The 21,404-nt window shown below is 38.1% G+C and overlaps 1 protein-coding gene across 2 annotated transcripts in view; it reads right to left on the reverse strand.

The window, feature by feature from the left end:
* RFC1 (replication factor C (activator 1) 1, 145kDa) overlaps positions 1 to 21,404 on the reverse strand; it is a 77,366-nt gene that overhangs the window by 43,757 nt on the left and 12,205 nt on the right. For both annotated transcript variants that reach the window (XM_011983543.1, XM_011983542.1), the window contains exons 2-4: positions 17,556 to 17,684; positions 11,018 to 11,093; positions 7,996 to 8,118 (exon numbers count right to left, since the gene is read on the reverse strand). In XM_011983543.1, the coding sequence (XP_011838933.1) occupies positions 7,996 to 8,118; positions 11,018 to 11,093; positions 17,556 to 17,684 (328 nt within the window). The remainder of the gene's footprint in view (positions 1 to 7,995; positions 8,119 to 11,017; positions 11,094 to 17,555; positions 17,685 to 21,404) is intronic.

Here is a 21,404-nt window from a genome sequence, read left to right on the forward strand (position 1 = left end):
GATTCCGCCTCATCGGAAGCCAAAGGCAAACCATGTTCTCTTCTCCCCAGAAACTTACAATAAAATAATGATAAACAGATCTAAGTCAAATTGAGGAGAACTGGTTGAAAATCACGAACAATTGAACACTTAGATTTTCCCTCTAGGATATCTGTCTTCTTGTAAAAACACCATTTATTTGTATTTATAGGCAACATAACCTCAAATGCGGTACCAACAACCAAGCAAACTAGCATTATCATATTATCCTACACACAGCAGAGGAACTGTGTGGGAGAGAAGATTGCTTTGACATTCTGAGTTAGATACATTCATTTATTTAGAAGAATAACAAAAGAGAAATAAAAAATGTGGGGGTCCATATAAAAATCTATTTATAAGGCTAGAAGGAAAAAAATCTAATTCTGGAATTCATACTGCTGAGAATCTGGCCTTTCCAAACAGATCTCTGAATTCTAATTCTGTGATTTTCTTTTCTTTGGTCTAGAATACACAAAAAGCAAATTAATGAAGAGATCCAGTTACAGGGACTAAAAATAATTTAGCAACAAGTCAAAAACTAAAAAACGAATCAAACTGTTCAAACTCTTTTTCTATAAAGCTTCTTTTCAATATTTCCATGAGTCAAAAATCTAAACCATCATTTTGGTTTTAGAGACAGAAAAAGGTTCATGTATGAGCCAAGCCGTCAATAAATATTGGTTAAATTAAGTGGATGGAAGAGAAACTAAACATACCACTTTTGCCCATTTATATGGTAAATCAGACATTCTATACATATCGGCATAAAATAAAACTTCTAAGATTGCTCATCTTCAATCAAGAAACCAGAGATCTCATGATTCACTACAAATGAATCCTCTTAGAATCAAATAGAGTCAGTTATATTTTTAAAATAAACCTTATTTTATAATTCACGGAGTCTAGTGAGGTAGCTGAGTAATAATAAATAAGAGAAAAAAGTACTGGCTTGCAATGTGATGTTATCCACCACACGGGTACCGAGTCCACTGAAATGCCTGAATAAGAAAAAGTGGGGGAAAGGCCTGGGTAGTTGCCACAGATACATTACCCAAAGCTTCTTACAATTCTAAGGCATAAAACGGGCAATAGAAGGAAACCTGCCTGGCCACAGAGCTAAGGGAGTGATTCTGCAATGCAATTTCCCCAATGCCATTCACATACATCTTCCCCACACAAGAGGAGAGAACAGTGCTGGTCTTAGTATCAAAGCCAAATATAAATCACTTTGTATATTATTTTATTATTATATATTGTATTGTATATTATTAGTACTTAATGATATTTTCATAACATAATCCTACTTCCTTGGCATTCTGGAATACAGTTCTATGTCCCTCATAATTTCACAAGTGCCTGACAGCAAAGTACGTGTCACCAGAACAGTCTGTTCATTTTCAAAGATGCTTCAGAACCTCAATATTTTAGTGTCTCATTATTTACTGTGCCCTTTTCAAATCTCCTTCCTCTCCATATGCCACTTAATTTTTTTCAGGTCTCGTAATACACACTAATAAAAGAGAATTGAAGAACAAATTAGCAAAGAAGATTATAAGAAAGCATCTAGCTCTCATAAATATGTGCATTTGCAGATAAAATTGCTAAAGCACTATCAGTGACCTTTGAATCATCACATAAAATAGAAATCCCTGAAGATTAAAGAAATGAAGTCCTAATTGTCAAAAAAATAGAAAGGCAGATCCGCAACCACAGAACTACAGAAGATTATAGATTTAGTGACAATGCTATGCAGTAACACCATGAACAGGTCAGGAGCAACATAATGGCACTCAACTGAAGTAGACAAGGTCTCACTGAGCATAAACTAAGCCCTAAGCCTTCATTTCCTCTGTGAGTTATCACACTAGTAGGTGAAATGAATACTAAAAACGATATCTGGACTTAAACAAAGTATCTACCAAATTCTCTTCTGATAAGAGGCAGGGTTTCTAACCTCCACGTTATTGACATTTTAAGCCAAGTAACTCTCTGTCCTGTGCATTGTGGGATGCTTAGTGGCATACCTGGCCTCTGCCAATTACATGCCGTAGCATCCCCCAGTTGTGACAACCAAAACTGTCTCCAGATATTGTCAAAGGTTCCTCAGAAGGCAATATCACCCTTGGTTGAGAAACACTGATTTATGGCAAGATAGAGAAATACAAAATAATAGTCATTACTAAGATTCATAAGTAATTAGACAGCTATACATAAGAAACTAAACAGCTATATCCAGGGTGCTGATGATTCAAAGCAAATTTTGAAAAAAACTTTGTCCCTTAATGCTAAACAATTTTAATAATGATTCAGGAAGAAACACAAAGATAAATCTATCAAATTTGTAGAAGATATAAAACTAGATGACATTTAAAAATTAAGTGTACGAGAGACATCCAAAGATCTACTCAATTCTTCTACTGGGAGGGAAGGGAGAAGGGAGGGTTAAGGCATTAAGTTATGAAAAAGCAAGCTGTAGACCAGGCGCAGTGGCTCACGTCTGTAATCCCAGTACTTTGGGAGGCTGAGGCAGGTGGATCACCTGAGGTCGGGAGTTCGAGACCAGCCTGACCAACATGGAGAAAGCTCGTCTCTACTAAAAATACAACATTAGCCGGGCATGGCGGTGCATGCCTGTGATCTCAGCTACTCAGGAGGTTGAGGTAGGAGATGCACTTGAACCTGGGAGGCAGAGGTTGCGGTGAGCCAAGATCCTAACAAGAGCGAAACTCCATCTCAAAAAAAAAAAAAAATAAGAAAAAGCAAGCTCTAGAAATTTTACAGTAAGATGCTACTCGGCCGGGTGCGGTGGCTCAAGCCTGTAATCCCAGCACTTTGGGAGGCCGAGGCGGGTGGATCACGAGGTCAGGAGATCGAGACTATCCTGGCTAACATGGTGAAACCCCGTCTCTACTAAAAATACAAAAAACTAGCCGGGCGTGGTGGCGGGCGCCTGTAGTCTCAGCTACTTGGGAGGCTGAGGCGGGAGAATGGCATGAACCCGGGAGGCGGAGCTTGCAGTGAGCCGAGATCACGCCACTGCACTCCAGCCTGGGAGACACAACAAGACTCCGTCTCAAAAAAAAAAAAAAAAAGATGCTACTCAAATGTGTGTGTGTGAATGGAACATTTACTTAGGTAATTTAAAATAATATTAATTTAAATACCTCATCTTCAAAAATTCTAAATTTAGTTTCCTTTATACGGAATTTTAATGTACAAAGTATTATTAATTTTTGAACAAGTATAATCAAAAAAATATAATACTCACTTGAAGGAAATTTTCTACCCTTATCACTCTAGGTTTCCCTGAAAACATCTAAGAGAAGCTCTCTATCATATACAGAATCTATACCTATTTGTCCCATGCACAAAACTATATGTCTCTAAAAGTTAGCAAAGAGAATGTTACACACATCGCCAAAAATATTTTCTGCTACTATTTTCCAAAGTCACAAGTCACTGTTATTACATGGTAACCTGTAACCTAGAGAACACAACATCACCAGTTTTTTTCCCATTTAACACTCCTCAAATAATTATAACTTCAGGAGTACTAACTGCCTCCGGAATTATGTGCACAATTAAAATTACCAGTCAAACAATTCAAGGCAGGAAAAACCCCCACCATTTTCGATCAAACAGCAGGCCCTGATGAAACCATAATAAAAGGTCAATCTTCGCCAAACAAGACTCAAGGTCTCTCACTTCATTAAACAGCTAAAAGTAAATATATTTACCCAGTACAACAAGTATTTGGGTTTTTACTAACCTTGAAGAACATTTTACTAGAGTCAATAGTTGGCTATAAAGATATTTATAAGCAGTTCTTTCCTTTTCCTGTAACTTGGGAAATTAATGTGGTTAAATTAGTTTTTAAAAATCAATAAATCCTAGTAGAAGACAGAGCTAATCAAAGTGATGATCAAAAATATTTCTCATGGAGCAAAATGGAAAGCCTAAAAATCTGTATAACAATAATCTAAAAAGCTAGCTGTATAATAATATAAGCAAAAATACTTGAAACCTACATTTTTCCTAAATCTGTTTTTCATTGCTTATAAAGCACTATGCAACAGAAATAAAATACAAGCCACATATAAAATTTCAAATTTTCTCATAGCCACATTTTTAAAAGTAGAAAGAAAGAAGTGAAATTAATTTTAACCATATATTTTATCTAACCCAATAGATCCAAATTAGCATTTCAAAATGGGATCAATAACAAAAAATTAACAAGGTAGTTTACCTTTTTTGTGTAGGAAGTCTTTGAAATTTGTGTTTTTAAAATAAATTTTATTGTATATATCTAAAGTATACAACATGATATTAGGGGATATATAGATAGTAAAATAAATACTAGAGTGAAGCAAATTAACATATCCATCATCTCACATAGTTACTCATTTTATTTTTGTGGCAAGAGCAACTAAAATGTACTAATTTAGCAGGAATCCCAAATACAGTACAACTTTATTAACTATAGTCCTCATGTTATACATTAGATCTCTGGACTTGTTCATCCCATGTATCTGCTACTTTGTAACCTCTAATCAATATCTCCCCATGTCCTCCTCAACCCCCGCAACCACTGTTGCATTCTCTATTGACTTTTTTTTAAGAGTTTGCATTATAAGTGAGATCACGCAATATTGTTCCTTCTGTGCCTGACATTTCTCTTAACATAATGTCCGCCGGGTTCATACATGCTGTGGCAAATGACAGAACCTCCTTTTTTTTTAAGCCAAATAATATTCCATGATTACATATACCACAATTCCTTCATCCATCCACCGTCTGACGCTTAGGTTGTTTCCGTATCTTGGCTTTGTGCATAATGCTGCAATGAATATGGGAGTGCAGATAACTTTCTGAGGTAGTGATTTCATTTCCTTTAGGTATATGCCCAGAAGAGAGACTGCTGGGTCATATGGCGGTTTTATTTTTAATTCCACTGGGCTCCTCTATGCTGTTTTCCATAATGGCTGCACCAATCTACATTACCACCAATGGTGTTACAGGTTCCCTTTTCTGCACACTGTGAATAACATTTGTTATCCCTTTATTCTTTAATGATAGCCATCCTAACGAGTGAGGTGTTATTGCATACTGGTTTTGATTTGCATTTCCCTAAGGATTAATGATATTAAACACTTTTTCATATACCTGTTGGCCACTTTTATGCATTCTTTGGAGAAATGTCTCTTCAGGTCCTTTACCCATTTTTAAATTTGACTGTTTTTCTATTGAATTGTATGAATTATTCACACATTTTAGATATCAACCTCTTATCAAATATATGATTTGCAAATTTTGTCCCAATCTGTAGGTTGTCATTTCATTTTGTTGACTGTTTCCTTTGCTGTGTGAAATCTGTGTGTATTTCACATTTACAGCATTCTCAATTCAGACTAAGCACATTTCAAGTGCTCCACAGCCACAAATAACTAGTAGTTCCCATAATGGATGACACAAATCCATAACATAAGTGAGCCAAATATCATTCCCAAATTTCTAAAGCTCAATTACAAAATCAATAGAAAGCCCTAAGTAAGTAAACAAATACAAAATGTCTTTAAAGGCAGATGTAGGCTTATAATAGAGTCAAAACATAAGAATAACAATTAATACTTATTGAGCATTTACTATTTTAGATCCTAAGTCAGACCCTATTTTAAATGCTTTTCAAGAATTATCTCATTTGACTATCACAAAAGGCTGCTGATGCAGGTACTAGTGATGTCTCCATTTTACATAGAAGTAAACTAAAACACAAGGAAAGTTAAGTAAAGATTTAACCAAGGCCATGCTTTTAAACAGTACACATGCTGTGCCACAAGAAAAATGCCAATAGAACCAAAGGTTGTTTTTAAAATCAGAATACAGAACATAAGAAAAGATAGTATGCAATAATGAAAAAAAAATCCTATCTTTTGGAATTAACAGGTTTTTTTAAACTGAATCATGTCATATGATACTTTTCCACAAGAAGCTCCAATCTCTAGATAAACAATACAGTTTTAGATTAGAATTTTTACTTTTAAACTATTACACAAATATTGGGAATACTCATTCTATTTTATGGAATGAGGTAATGCCCAATTCTATTACACACACACACACATTTTATTTAACCTTATACTGGTAATATAAAACAAAAATATTTATGACCCAATATTGAAAAGTATGGTTCTAGCCTAAAGTAAAGAGTAACGAAAGTATTACTTTAAGGTCAAGGATTTTCCAGTAGAATATTAATTTGAAAAAGCTGCACTTCTCTTTTTTGAAACTCATATATTTGTGATTTTATTATGCCAATCTTATTATGGACTTTTTTTAACAGTCTCATTCTCTTGTATGAAGGAAAAGGCTTATCTTCCTCCCATTCACCTATCATTTCAAACAATAAAGTATGAAAAGATAAAACAGGCAATAAAGCAAGCTTCTTCCCCACATCTCAATTCTAAGAAAAAAATAGAATAATGCACAATACTGAACACCACCTTAGATAGGTACATCATACCCCAAGATTTTTAGCTAAAACAAGAGGACAATGTTTACTTTCACATGTATATGCTACCAGCAAACGACACGAACACTGCCTAATGTTCATAAAAAGTTTTCAGATAAAAAGCTGGACATCTCTTCAGAAAGTAACATTCAAATATTGCTCATCTTAACGGATGACTAGATACAGAAAGAAAAAAATTGCTTGTCTGAAATAAACAGTCCAATGTGAAAGAAACTGTGATCAGAACTTAAATTATCTGACCTTTTTGTTTACTTAAAATCACCAGATAACAACAGCCTTGATCCACAGTTGAAGGCCATGGCTGGCTGCACACTAACTTTGACGTTTTTCAGGGTGTCACTGGAAAGCCTAATCACACCACCTTCAGTTACATAATAAACCTATCACCATACTGTTCTTACTCTCCCCTCCCACATGTTCAAAACTTCACAAAGGTAGCCAGAGCTAAGAGGAGAGCCTCTCAATTTAAGGGTTCGTTTACACAATGTGCCTGAGCAGATATTTAGCAACAGCATGAGAAAGTTAAGAGTCAGTCACCTGCCCATAACAAAGAAACGTCTCAGTTTAGGAAAAATTTCCCAAAAAATATGCTCACATCACTTACACTTTGTCTTTAATATTTTGAACAATTTCATCAGCAAATGTTTCACATAACTTACAAAGTTCACCTATGGACTTGGTTTTTCTTTTTATTTTTTCCTTTGGACTGCCTACTCAATGTGTCAGGCACTGGGTCTGGCCCTTTCATGTACATCATCCCGTATTATTCTGGTTATGGTCTCCTCCAAGGGTTAACAATGTTACAATCGAAATGACTTCACCACTAACTTATCTGAGCTTTTCTTCTAGGATGACAATATAACTCTGGGATCCTTACATAAAAGAACAGTATTCATGAAACAATTATTTACACAACAAAATATTTCAGATTAGCACATAATTATTTATAAATGTCCTTTGCACTTTGATTACTCTTAAAACAGATCTAACAGAACTAAATTTAAGTACAAAACAATGTTCTTTAAAAAACCCAATACTTTAATTTTCAGTGTCACCAGAGAATACAAGGAATTCAACATCAGTGCTAAATAATAAATCACAAATGTGAGTAATCACTCTACACTTAGATTATTGACTTTGGCCTGCCGGATAAAAAGCTTACATTAAAAAAGCAGTTCTAAAACAACCCAATACTATTTTAATATGTGATTCAAGATTAAGCTTCAATTTATATGATTCAGTACGAGCACTTAAAAAAAATTCCAAGAGCCAATTTCCCTGTAATTGGTCCTTAATCCACAGGAAATGCCAAAGATGATCCTAGCCTTCCCTGATAAATATAACTCAACAAAGCAAAAAGGCAGTAGAAATTCCATTCAAAGTGAAGGAGGTACATTTAGACACCAACAAAAAACTCAAGAACATAACACACAATGCAACCTTACCTGTTTCTGAAATGTATGTAACAGGATCCTGCCGTGAAATTTTACCAGGTTTAGAAGATACTGGCGGTTTTTCTGGTTGCTTTTTGGCATTTTTTACCTGCAACATCTCCTCTGACTCTGAATCTGTATGTGAGAGAAAAATAAAATGAAACTTGGAAAAGAACTATTATAATACAGTGCATTTTTAAAGTAGTCATGGTGAACCAATTCCTCAAGGTCTTTTTCAAGGCACATGTCTTCTGTGAATTCTCACAGGTTACTTTTACTCAGTGTTAAGACTATGTATTAGTTTCCTATTCCAGCTATAATAAATAGCCACAAACTTAGTGGCTTAAAACAACTAAGCCACTAAATTTATTATCTTCCAGTTTTGGAGGTTAGACAGACGGTAAATATGGGTCTCATTGGCCCAGTCAAGGTACCAGTAGGGCTATGTTCCTTTCTGGATACTCTAAGAAAGAATTTTATTTGCCTTTTCCAATCTCTAGTGGATGCCAGCATTTCCTGGCTCAAGGACCCTTCCTGCATCTTCAAAGCCAGCAGCATCAAGCGAAAGTTCTCATGTTGCCATCTCCTGGGTCCTCTAACCTTCCTCCACAGTTAATCTCACTCTCGAAACCCTTTTTCTGCCTCCCTATTCCTTGTGACTACACTGAGCCCACCCAGATAATCCAGCATAATGTCCCTATTTTATTTTTCTTTTTTGAGACAGAGTCTCACTCTGTTGCCCAAGCTGGAGTGCAGTGGAGTGATCTCAGCTCACTGCAACCTCTGCCTTCCGGGTTCAAGTGATTCTCCTGCCTCAGACTCCTCAGCAGCTGGGACTACAGGCACGTGCCACCACACCAGTTAATTTTTGTATTTTTAGTAGAGATGGCGTTTTACTATGTTGGCCAGGCTGGTCTGGAACTCCTGACTGACCTCAAGTGATCCACCCGCCTCAGCCTCCAAAAGTGCTGGGACTACAGGCAAGAGCCACCACGCCTGACCTAATCTCCCTACTTTTAAGGTCATCTGATTAGCCATCTTAACACCATCTGTAACTTTTACTTACCTTTCCCATATAACCTAATATAGTCACAGGTTCTAAGAATTAGGCTGTGGATATCTTTTGGGGCCATTATTCTGTTTACCACAGCCTAATCTCCCAGGGCACTTAAATAAAAGTCAGAAAAAAAGTGTGAGTACCTGGCATAGTGCCTGGTACAAAATAGATGTTTCATAAACTTTAGTGTCCTTCCTCTTCCCTTGCACCACGCATTTATAAATCCTGTCACACTGTAGTAAACTATATCAAACACATTTCCAGTTTCCCAACAAACAAAACTCCTGGGGAAGAAGAACATGTACTTCTTTCAAATTCTTTACAATACAGAGCAATAAAAGGCACACAGTAAACACTTAAGTACTTTCAGAATTCAGAACCTTTGATAGTACTGTGAAAATCTTGACAATCCATAAATGCTTCTTTAGGCACATTTTTTATTTTAAGAACTCACACCAGAAGGCCGGGTGCAGTGGCTCACGCCTGTAATCCCAACACTTTGGAAGGCCGAGGCAGGCAAAATCACCTGAGGTCAGGAGTTCGAGACCAGCCTGGCCAACACAGTGAAATCCCTTTTCTACTAAAAGCTACAAAAATTAGCCAGGCATGGTGGTGGGCACCTGTAATCCCAGCTACTTGGGAGGCTGAAGCAGGAGAATCACTTGAACTCAGGAGGCAGAGGTTGCAGTGAGCAGAGAGCGTGCCACGGCACTCCAGCCTTGGTGAGAGAGCAAAACTCCGTCTCAAAAAAAAAAAAAAAAAAATTCACACCACATAAAAATAAAACAGAAGAGACAGATCTTCTCCACAAAAGCAAAAACTGAAACTTTCTGAATTCTATCATCATTTTACCATCATTTTGTGCATCATAAAAGGCATGCAAAAAAATTTGTTCCCTATTTTAAAATTACATTCAAAGAAAAGCCTTTAAATTGTGTTTATTCCTTTTTAAATGCAACCCAAAAAAGCCAGATCTTTCAATAAGGCACAAAAATTAAATCTTAGATTTTTTGCTTTAAAAACAGTATTCTAAGGCACTATTTTTCAAATTTAACTTCCAACAACCTCAACTGGAAAAGAAATTAATACAAGTATTTTTAAAAATAACAGGGCCAGATGCAGAGGCTTATGCCCGCAATCTCAACACTTTGAAAGGCCGAGGAAGGTGAATTGCTTGAGGCCAGGAGTTCGAGACCAGCCTGGGATACATGGTAAAACCCCATCTCTACTAAAATTACAAAAATTAGCTAGACATGGTGCTGCATGCCTGTAGTTCCAGCTACTGCGGTGTCTGAAACGCAAGAATCGCTCGAACCTGGGAGGCAGAGGTTGCAGTGAGCCAAGATCACACCACTGCATTCCAACCTGGGCAACAGGGCAAGACTGTCTCTAAATAAATTAATTAAATTAAATAAAAACACATATATCACATCCAAATTAAGTTTGACAAATGCTGCATACTCTATCACTTTCTGAAGGAATCTTTAATACAAACAGATTTTGGTTCTGGTAAGTTCTATAATAAAATTATTTGAAATTTCACTTGAGCATACAGCACCCTTCTCACAGCACTTATTAATACCTCAGAGAGCTATGTGTCTCAGAACATAGTTTATTTACCTTTTTTTTTTTTTTTTGAGACAAAGTCTCACTCTTGTCAGCCTGACTGGAGTACAGTGGCGATCTTGGCTCACTGCCACTTCTGCCTCTGGGGTTCAATCAATTCTCATACCTCAGCCTCCCAAGTAGCTGGGATTGCAGGCGCATGCCACCACACCCAGCTAATTTTTGTATTTCTAATAGAGACGGGGTTTCACCATGTTGGCCAGGCTGGTCTCAAACTCCCGACCTCAAGTCATCTGCCTGCCTTGGCCTCCCAAAGTGCTGGGATTACAGGCGTGAGCCACCACACCCATCGCTGTGCTAAGGGATATACAATAACCTTAAAACTTTAAAGCTCCACAGAAGAAATATTACCTGAATCATAGATGATCCTCTTTTTCTTGCTTGGTTGTTTCTGTTTGAAGTCATCCTCTTTACGGGAGCTATTTACCTATAAACATCACAGTATAATTAGAACATAAATAAGCCTATATAACTATCCTTTTTTTCTCGTTAGATTTGGGCTCAGTCATTTTAAATAGGAGGAATTTTGCATACCCGCCCCCCACCAGAAGACATTTTTCAATGTCTAGAAACATTTTTACTTGTCACAAATAGGGGTAGGGAGGTTTACTGTCATCTAACAAGTAGATCAGGGATGCTATTAAACATCCTACAATGCATAGGACTACTCCTCCACAACAAAGAATTCTCCAGCCTAAACCGTCAGTAATATACCCTTATTGGCTAAAAATAGGCCAGACAGTAACTGTACCACAATGGGAAAAAAAGAATTACAGAAAACACTATAACATTATTCAGCTCCACTTTCAACACTAACCTATGTATACAACAAAGAATAAAAGGATATCAGATATTACAAGGCAAGTGCTTCCTGAAAATGAAAAGACAGAAACAGGAATAAATGCTAAGCTAGTGGCCTACCACTGCCAATGCCCCTTAGGAAACTAAATAAAACCGGCCATGCGTAGTGGCTCATGCCTGTAATCCCAACACTTTGGGAGGCCAAGGCAGGTGGATCACCTGAGGTTGGGAGTTCAAGACCAGCCTGACCAACATGGAGAAACTCTGTCTCGACTAAAAATACAAAATTAGACAGGTGTGGTGGTGCATGCCTGTAACCCCAGCTACTCGGGAGGCTGAGGAAGGAGAATCACTTGAACCTGGGGGGCAGAGGTTGCAGTGAGCCAAGATCACACCACTGCACACCAGTCTGGGGAACAAGAGCGAAACTCCATCTCAAAAAAAAAAAAAATACTAAATAAAACCAATGCAAAAGGTATTATTTATATTTTATAGTTAAACATCACATTTCTAACATATTCAAATTTTCTCAGAAAGCATCAAGAAGTCAGACAGTGAAAAAACTGATTATAATCAATTATTAGGTAGAAATAGAAACTATTCCTATCCATTACAATAAAACTTCAAAAACATAAGATCAACTAGCTTGCAAGAAAATGGATCAAATGAGCAATTATAATTTACATATACCACTGGATCAAGGACAGAGTTAGAATCAACTACAACTCAAAAGTAAGAGAAGAAGGTATCAAGGAAAGGAGAAAGCCACAGAAAGAAATCCCAAATTCTGCCTGTAAACTTTACCCAAATCTCTGGCTATCTCCTGAATTATACATATGTGGAACAACTCCTAGTGCTTAGCTAAGGTTAAAAGAATTGAATAAAGATTTCAGCTGCTGCCCATTACAGGGTAGGCAAGAGTTTAGAGCTTAAGTACACCAAGATCAATGCCTGATAAACCAAAATAATCAACACTCTTTGAAGGAATATAACAGGATCCAAAGTTCCTACACTGTATCATTCACAATGTCCAAGATAATCCAAAACAACTAGAACATACAAATAAAGAGGAAATGTGACCTGCTGAGGTTAATTTTATGTGTGAACCTGACTGAACCACAAGATGTCTACACATTTGGTCAAACATCACATTGGGTGTTTCTGCAAGGATGTTTTCGAATGAGCTTAATATTTAAATCAATAGACTAAGTAAAGCATATTGCCCTTCCTGATGGCATTAAGTCTCATCCAATCAGCTGAAAGTCTGAAAAGAACAAAGGCTAATCCTCTCCTGAATGAGAGGGAATTCCTCCTGCCTGACTGCCTTAGAGCTGGGACATCTCTGGGATACTTTCTTCCTGCCTTTGGACTCCCAGTTAAAACATCAGGGTACCAATTCTTGGTAATAAATCTCTCTATGTATACACACATGCATCCTATTGCTTCTGTTTCTCTACAGAACTCTGATTGTATAATACAGATTTTGGTACCAAGAAATGGAGTACTACTGTAAAAAAAAAACCAAACAAACAAAAACAAAACCTAAAATACAGAAGTGACTTTGGAACTGGGTAGAGGCTAGATGTCTTCTAGCATGTAGAAAAAGCCTAGACTGCCAGGAAGGAACTGCTGGTAGAAATATGAACTTTAGATGTAATAACAATGAGAGCTGATGAAGAAAAGAGAAGAGCTAGAGAAGAAGCCTCTTTCATCTCAGAGCATATATCATCATGAACAGAATGCTGGTATAAATATGAATGTTAAAGGCCAGCCTGGTGAGGTTTTACATGGAAATGAGAAAGAGATTATTGGAAATTGGAAGAAAGGCAATTCTTACTATAAAGTGGCACAGAACTTGGCCAAGTTGGGTCCTAGTGCTTTGTAAAAGATGGAACTTGTGAACGATGAAATCACATATTTAGCTGAGGAGATCTCAAAGCAAAATCTTGAAGATGCAGCCTGAGTCCTTCTGACTGCTTGTAGTCAAATGCAAAAGGGAAGAGATGAACTACAGAAGAAACTGTTCAGCAGAAAGGGACCAGAGCTTGAAGGTTTGTAAAATTCTCAGCCTGTTCATATTTCAAAAAATGATAAAGCATGTTCTAGGCCGGACGTGGTGACTCACACCTGTAATCTCTGCACTTTGGGAGGTCGAGGCAGGCGGATCACTTGAGGTCAGGAGTTTGAGACCAGCCTGGCCAATATGGTGAAACCCCAACTCTAGCAAAAATACAAAAAATTAGCTGGACAGTGGCACGCGACCACAGTCCCAGCCACTCAGCAGGCTGAGGCAGGAGATTAACTTCAATCTGGGAGACGGAGGTTGCAGTGAGCTGAGATCACGCCACTGCACTCCAGTCTGGGCAACAGAGCAAGACTGTTTCAAAAAAAAGAAAAGAAAAGAAAAAGCATGTTCTAAAGAGAATAGCAAGGATGTAGCTGGAGTATCACTTGATAAAGAGATTACGGGATTATACAAGCAAAAACACTGTCAGTTTGAATTGAAGAGGATGGAGAAAGGACAAAATGAAAGAAGGCTGTCAGACTTCTGAGATTCCAGTGACAGGACAACAGGGCTATTTTTCAAGAAAAGGGAAGAATGGTCCCAAAAGCAATTCAGAGATCAGCCATCAGAACTGCCTCTTCAAAAGATGGAGCTTGGTTTCAACAGATGAGACAGCCACCACCCAAAGCCTTGTGGGCAGGACGGCCCAGCAGAGCTGCAGAAGCAGGACAGCTGCCTATGGTTGTGGGGGTAGAGCCACTAACCCAGTGGGTCTAAAGGGCAGGGCATCAAGCCAAAGAGTATTATTTTCAAGGCTTATGTTCTGATGGAATTTGCCGTGCTAGGTTTTGGACTTGTTTGGGATCCATCACCCCTCCCTGCCTTCTGATTTCTCCTCTTTGGAATGGTAATGTCTACCCTATATGTCTGTTCTACTATCATATTTTAGAAGCACGTTCCTTATCTGGTTTCACAGGTTCACACCTAGAGAGAAATTTTGCCTCAGGATGATTCATACCTCAAGTATCACCCATATCTGATTTGGATGATATTTACATGAGACTGTGGACTTCAGACTTGATGCTGAAATAAGACTTCGGGGGCTGTTATGATGGAATGAATGTATTTTGCATGCAAGGAGGACATAAATTTTGAGTGGCCATGGATGGAATGTTATGTCCTGAATGTCTGTGTCCCCAAAATTCACATGTTGAAGCCATAACCTTCGGGGTGGCTATATTTGGAGGTGGAATCTCTAAACAAGTAATTAAGGATAAATAAGGTCATAAGGGTGGGGCTCTGAACTGACAGGATTCGCATTCTGTAAGAACAGACACCAGAGTGCTCATTCAATTTCTCTCTCTCTCTCTCTTTCTCCACCAGAGTGCTCAATCTCTCTCTTCACCCAAATGCACTAAGAAGAGACTATGTGAGGATACAGCAAGAAGGGAGCCATGTACCAACCAGGAAAAAGGCCCTCACCAGACACCTAATCAGCCAGTACCATCTACTTTACAGTATTTTGTTATGGTGGCCTGAACTAACATATGACCCAAAGAATCAGGACAAAAAGCACTTAATGAAGACCAATCTTGATATAACCCAGATGTCAGCATTAGCAGACAAGAATTTTCAAGCAGCTACTAGGCCGGGCGTGGTGGCTCATGCCTGTAATTCCAGCACTTTGGGAGGCCGAGGCAGGTAGATCACCTGAAGTCGGGAGTTTGAGACCAGCCTGGCCAATATGGAGAAACCTCAACTCTCCTAAAAATACAAAATTAGTCGGGCATGGCGGCGCATGCCTGAAATCCCAACTACTCAGGAGGCTGAGGCAGAAGAATCGCTTGAATCCAGGAGGCAAAGGTTGTGGTGAGCCAAGATCATGCCACTGCACTCCAACCTGGGCAACAAGAGCAAAACTCCGTCTCAAAATAAAAAATAAAAAATAAAGCAGCTATTATAATTACACTCAAGGACATAAAAGAGAGAAATTAAAGTTATGAAAAAGAAACAAATGAAAATTCTAGAATTGAAAAATACAATATATAAAATAAAAATTCACTAGATAGCCTTAACAGCAAATTGGAGATAAAAGAAGAATCAATGAACCTAAAGACGGAAAAAGAGAAAGTACTCAATCTGAAAAAAAGACTGATAAAAATGAACAAGGCTCAATGATCCGTGAGATAATATCAAAACTCTTATTAATGTTTATGTAATTGTAGTCCAAGAAGAGGAGAATGAGGCAGAAAAAATAATTAAAGAAATTATAGCAAAAAGTTCCCAATTTTGATAAAAGATATAAATTTACAGATTAAAGAAGCTCAGAAACCCAAAACAGGATAAACACAAGAAAACCACACTCAGGTATGCCATAGTCAAACTGCTGAAAACCAAAAATGTAAAAATTCTTTAATGAACCATGAGAAAAACAACACACATGAGAAAACAATATGAATGACTGGAGGCATCTCATCAGACAAACTGGAAGCCGAAAAACAGTGGAACATCTTTAAAAGGCTTAAATTTTTTAAAACACGGTCACCCCAAAATTCCATACCCAGCAAAAATAACCTTCAAGAATGAAGGCAAAATACAGGCATTTTCAGATTAACAGAAACTTAGCAGAGGTTTATCACCAACAGACCTACACTACAAAAAAATGCTAAAGAAAATTCTTCAAATTGAAAGAAAATGATGTTAGATGAAAACTCAGATCTTCAGTGAGAAATGAACAGCATCAGAAATAGCAAATACGTGCGTAAAATAAAAAGAGCAATTTTTGCCTTAATTTTTTTTAAAAATGCACATCTTTTTAAAGCAAAATTACCTTGAATTGTGCAGTATTAACATATGTAGGTGTAATATATATGACAACTAGGGCGCGAAGAATGGAGTGATGGTGGCAGATGGACTTGCAGAGTTGCAAAATGGTTACACTTTACATAAAGTGAAATAATATTAATTCAAATATACTACTGCAGCCATGGCCTACTTTCCATATTGACATTATATCTTAGTTTCTCTCAGGCCCATAGAGAACAGGGGAAAGAATAAAGCTTTCCTCCAAAGCCTTCCGTCACCAGAAATCTCACACCATCCACCTGAGCATAGGGGTTCATGTCTCTGTGAGTAAACTTTGGTCTTAAAATGCAAAGTGTTAACAACTAAAAGGGGTTATATCTCTACATCAAGAAAACATCAAGCTATGAATGTAGTAAGTTACATTAATTAGAATTAGTGGCCAGGCATGGTGGCTCACACCTGTAATCACAACATCTTGGGAGACAAGGGCAGGAGGATTACTTGAGGCCAGGAGTTCAAGACCAGCCTGTCTAACATAATTGAGACCCCATCTCTATCAAAAAATAATTTTTTTTAATTAGCCAGGCACAATGGCAAGCACCTGTAGTTCTGGCTACATGGAAGGCAAAGCCAGGAGGATCATTTGAGGCCAGGAGTTCGAGGCTGCAGTGGGCTGTGATCACGATACTGCACTCCAGCCTGGGCAACAGGGCAAGATCCTGTCGAAAGAAGAGAAGAGAAGAGGAAAAGAAAAAAGGAAAGAGAAAAGAAAAAAGAAAAGAGAAAAGAGAAAAGGAGAGAGAGAGAGAGAGAGAGAGAACAAACGAACGAACAGCCTTATTACTCTTTTTCTTCCTCTGAGTTGAAACCTGCTTCCTCTGAGTTGATATCAAGCTTCCCAAGATATAAAGTATAAGAACTGAGGCTGGGCATGGTGGCTCATGCCTGTACTCCCAGCACTTCAGGAGGCCGAGGGGGGAGGATTGCAAGGCCAGGAGATCGAGACCATTGTGGCTAACACGGTGAAACCCCATCTCTACTAAATATGCAAAAAATTAGCCAGGCGTGGTGGCGGGTGTCTATAGTCCCAGCTACTCAGGAGGCTGAGGCAGGAGAATGGCGTGAACCTGAGAGGCAGAGCTTGCAGTGAGCCGAGATTGCGTCACTGCACTCCAGCCCGGGCAACAGAGCAAGACTACGTCTCAAAGAAAAAAAAAGTATAAGAACTGAGCTTATTTTACATTTCATACAATGCAAAATTATATCCAGAAAACTAACCTTGATTTCCTTTATTCCTTTCTTTGCTTTTAAAGTTTCTTCATCAGACTTTGTTTTCTCATTCTTCTTTACTGTTTCAGTTACAAGTTTCTTTCCACTTGGTATTACTCCAAAGAATTTCCGAATGTCCTAAAAGCAAAAAAAAACAGGAGATTCATGAATAAACATTAACTGCATAAAATTATAATTTCAATTGTAAGATGGGACAGCTTTATATACACACTGGGTTACCCTGAGTAATTTCTCCCTATCAAGATAGTTCCATGAATACAGTAGCTTTCTTTTCATGTGCACAAGTTAACTGATAACTTTACCTGAGTTAAGAATAATTTGTCAGCCGGGCACAACGGCTCACGCCTGTAATCCCTCCACCTTGGGAGGCCAAGGCAAGTGGGTCACTTGAGGTCAGGAGTTTCAGACCAGCCTGGCCAACATGGTGAAACTCCATCTCTACTAAAAACACAAAAAATTAGCTGGGCATGGTGGTGACAGGTGCCTGTAATTCCAGCTACTTGGGAGTCTGAGGGAGCAGAATTGCTTGAACCCAGGAGGCAGAGGTTGCAGTGAGCCCAGGTCACACCACACTGCACTCCAGCCTGCCTGGGAGACATAGCGAGACTCCGTCTCAAAAAAAAAAAAGAATAATTGGTCTAATGAAAAGTAATATAAATTCTCAGAATCAGGCCAAAAACAGACCAAAATAAGCAAGTGATATTTTTGCTAATGACAGCAGAGTTACTAAAGAGGCAAGTAGCAGTTACTTATTATTGATCATGCATGCACATACACATCCACATCCCATCATCCCAGGCACAACTGGGGAGAAGACAAAGTTGGAGAATATGATCCTTGTCGGTGGAACGTATACTCCAGTCTGAAAGAAGAATAACTCTCACAACCCTAATCATTCCTGGCAACTAAAAACCTCCTAATTGTTTTCCTTTATATGATTGTTCAACATTCTGAAGAAAAAAAAACCTTTGATGCTTATTACAATACGCTCTTTAATCACTCCCTTGTTAAACCACAGAATTCAAATTAATCATACTGAAACATTTACAATGTAATTGTATTTAATTACAATTAAAATCAATCACTTTTCCTAACCTTTGCATAGTCTTCCCCACCTCTCTAAAATTTAGTTTAAGAAATTGCGGTATAGAGGAAAGGGAACAGACCTTAGAATCGGAAGCCTTAATTCAAATCTGTGCTCTAGTGTTTTCTACCTGTGTGATTTTGGGCAAGCTACTGTGTATTATCTGTTTTCTCCTCAGTAAAGTGGGACTAATACTGACCCTTTATGTGGATTAATTATGCATCTACCACAATTCTGGCTCAGTAAAAATCTTCCCCTCATCTCATTTCTGAACTATCATCCCTTTATATTACTGAAACACTCCGTTTATCATTATCTCTGCTTATAGAAAAGGGTATAAGGAAGAAAAAATAATGAGAACATAGGATCTGAATTCCAAAGAACTGGGTTTAAGAACCACCTGTATCATTTTCCCTCTTCCTATTCTTGATAGTTGTAATCACCAGTTTTTATCACTTTTTATCCTTATAGCCTACCTCTCTTTATTGCATGAGAGAAATGCCTGCAAAAGTACTTTGTAAAGTTTAAAAGTTAGCAATTATTTCCTAGATCCTGACAATAATTGTTATACTCTTACAATGTCAAAAATCCCAGATAAGTGTGAAACACACACACAAACACACACACACAAGTAACTTTGTGGCTAAGCCAATAAACAAAGCAGATAATTGAGGTACATAGCATGTTAAATAATTTTTTTAAAAGGTCAGGCAAGGTAGTTCTTGCCTGTAATCCCAGCACTTTGGGAAGTCGATGCAAAACAATCACTTGAGGCCAGTTCAAGACCAGCCTGGTCAACATGGTGAAAACCCATTTCTACCAAAAATCTGAAAATTAGCCAGGCATGGTGGCACACGCCTATAATCCAACTACTCAGAAGACTGGAGCACAAGAATCGCTTGAACCTGGGAGGCAGAAGTTGCAGTGTGGTGAGATTGCACCACTGCACTCCAGCCTAGGTGACACAATGAGACTTTGTCTCAAAAATAAGTAAATAAATAATTTTTTTTTTTTTTGAGACGGAGTCTTGCTCTATCGCCCAAACTGGAGTGCAGTGACCGGATCTCAGCTCACTGCAAGCTCCGCCTCCTGGGTTCACACCATTCTCCTGCCTCAGCCTCCCGAGTAGCTGGGACTACAGGCGCCTGCCACCTCGCCCGGCTAATTTTTTGTATTTTTAGTAGAGACGGGGTTTCACCGGGTTAGCCAGGATGGTCTCGATCTCCTGACCTTGTGATCGGCCCGTCTCGGCCTCCCAAAGTGCTGGGATTACAGGCTTGAGCCACCGCGCCCGGTCAAAATAAACAAATATTTAAAAAAAGGATTAAAGACTTCTCTGGCTTTACATATATCCTCTTTTGTAAATCTCCTAGTTACAAATCCATCCTAATTAAATCTAAGTTTAAAAGATACTGCTTACAGAATGGGTGTCTCAGCTATGAAACTGAGACATCTGTGTCAGATGCTAAAGAGGAGAAGAACAATAAAGAAAACCACCCTCTTTCCTATAATTACAGAGAATCAAGTCTGAGGCTGACAACTACTTTATTGCTTCTGGAGCAAATGAGTTTCACATCAGTTTCACTTTTTTGAAATTACACAGTGATTCTTCACTCAAACAATCGTGACTGTTCTAAGTGAGCTCATAGATGGAAACATTTTAAAAATAAAAATAAAAAGTAGTGATTGTTTAAACACATACACACAGAGAAAGACAGAATGATAGTGCATGTGTGCCATGGAAATAACCAAACTGTAAATTAATAACCTGGTTAAAGCAAGTGGTGGTTTTCAACCTGTTTTCAGACCAAAAATGCTTAAAACTGAGAAGAGAAAGAAAACAAAATGTAATTCAGAACATCCAGCTACTGGTAACATTGAGTTGTCTGGGTTTTGTCTGCACAAAAATCTGCACTGCCACTCCTTAGCACTGTTACACCATTTCCTCCCTACGTAATTATTTCCACTCACATCCTCCTTTCTTTCCTTTTGCATTACTTTACCCTACTCCCCTAAACTACCCCATACTCTGATGGCAACGTAAGAGTTAAAGAAATTGCAGCATCCTAACCTAACTTAGTATACACCAAAAATCAAAGTTTTTAGAAAATAATTTTCATCAGAATGGAAGTCATTTTACTCATACTTTTTTAGAACTATCTCCAGTGTGAGCAGTCATCTGGGGTGTAAACATCTAAGAGGCAAAGGTCAGCAATTTGTCCTTAATTTATAGTGTGTGACTTCACCTGACTCTTCCAATTAACATTTGCTGTCCAGTGTTCTAGACCTTCAAAGACTTCATGAAATGCAGAAAAACAAGTCTAACTCCCAAATAATGGATCTAAACATTTCTCTTGCCTGCATAGAATAATTCTTGTTGAGCATATGAGTGGAGAAAGGAACAAATGTTTGTATTTATTTTTCAATCTTGGCAAGTGGAAGGCCCTCAAAGCAGAACATCAAGGCCAGAAACCATCCCTAAAGAAAGGTAGATTTTACTACACAAAAATAAAAGTGCCATAAACAAAGTTAAAATGCAAGCAACAGAGCTGGGCACTGTGGTGCACACCTATAGTCCCAGCTACCAGAGAGGCTGAGACAAGAGGATTGCTTGAACCCAGGAGTTCAAGTTCAACCTGGACAACATAGTGAAACTATCTCAAAAAAAAAAAAAAAAAAAAAAAAAAAAAAGCAACTAACTTAAAAATATCTACAACAGGCTGGACGCAGTGGCTCACGCCTGTATTTCCAGC

This window comes from Mandrillus leucophaeus, unplaced genomic scaffold (assembly GCF_000951045.1).
Source record: "Mandrillus leucophaeus isolate KB7577 unplaced genomic scaffold, Mleu.le_1.0 Scaffold251, whole genome shotgun sequence".
NCBI lineage: Eukaryota > Metazoa > Chordata > Mammalia > Primates > Cercopithecidae > Mandrillus > Mandrillus leucophaeus.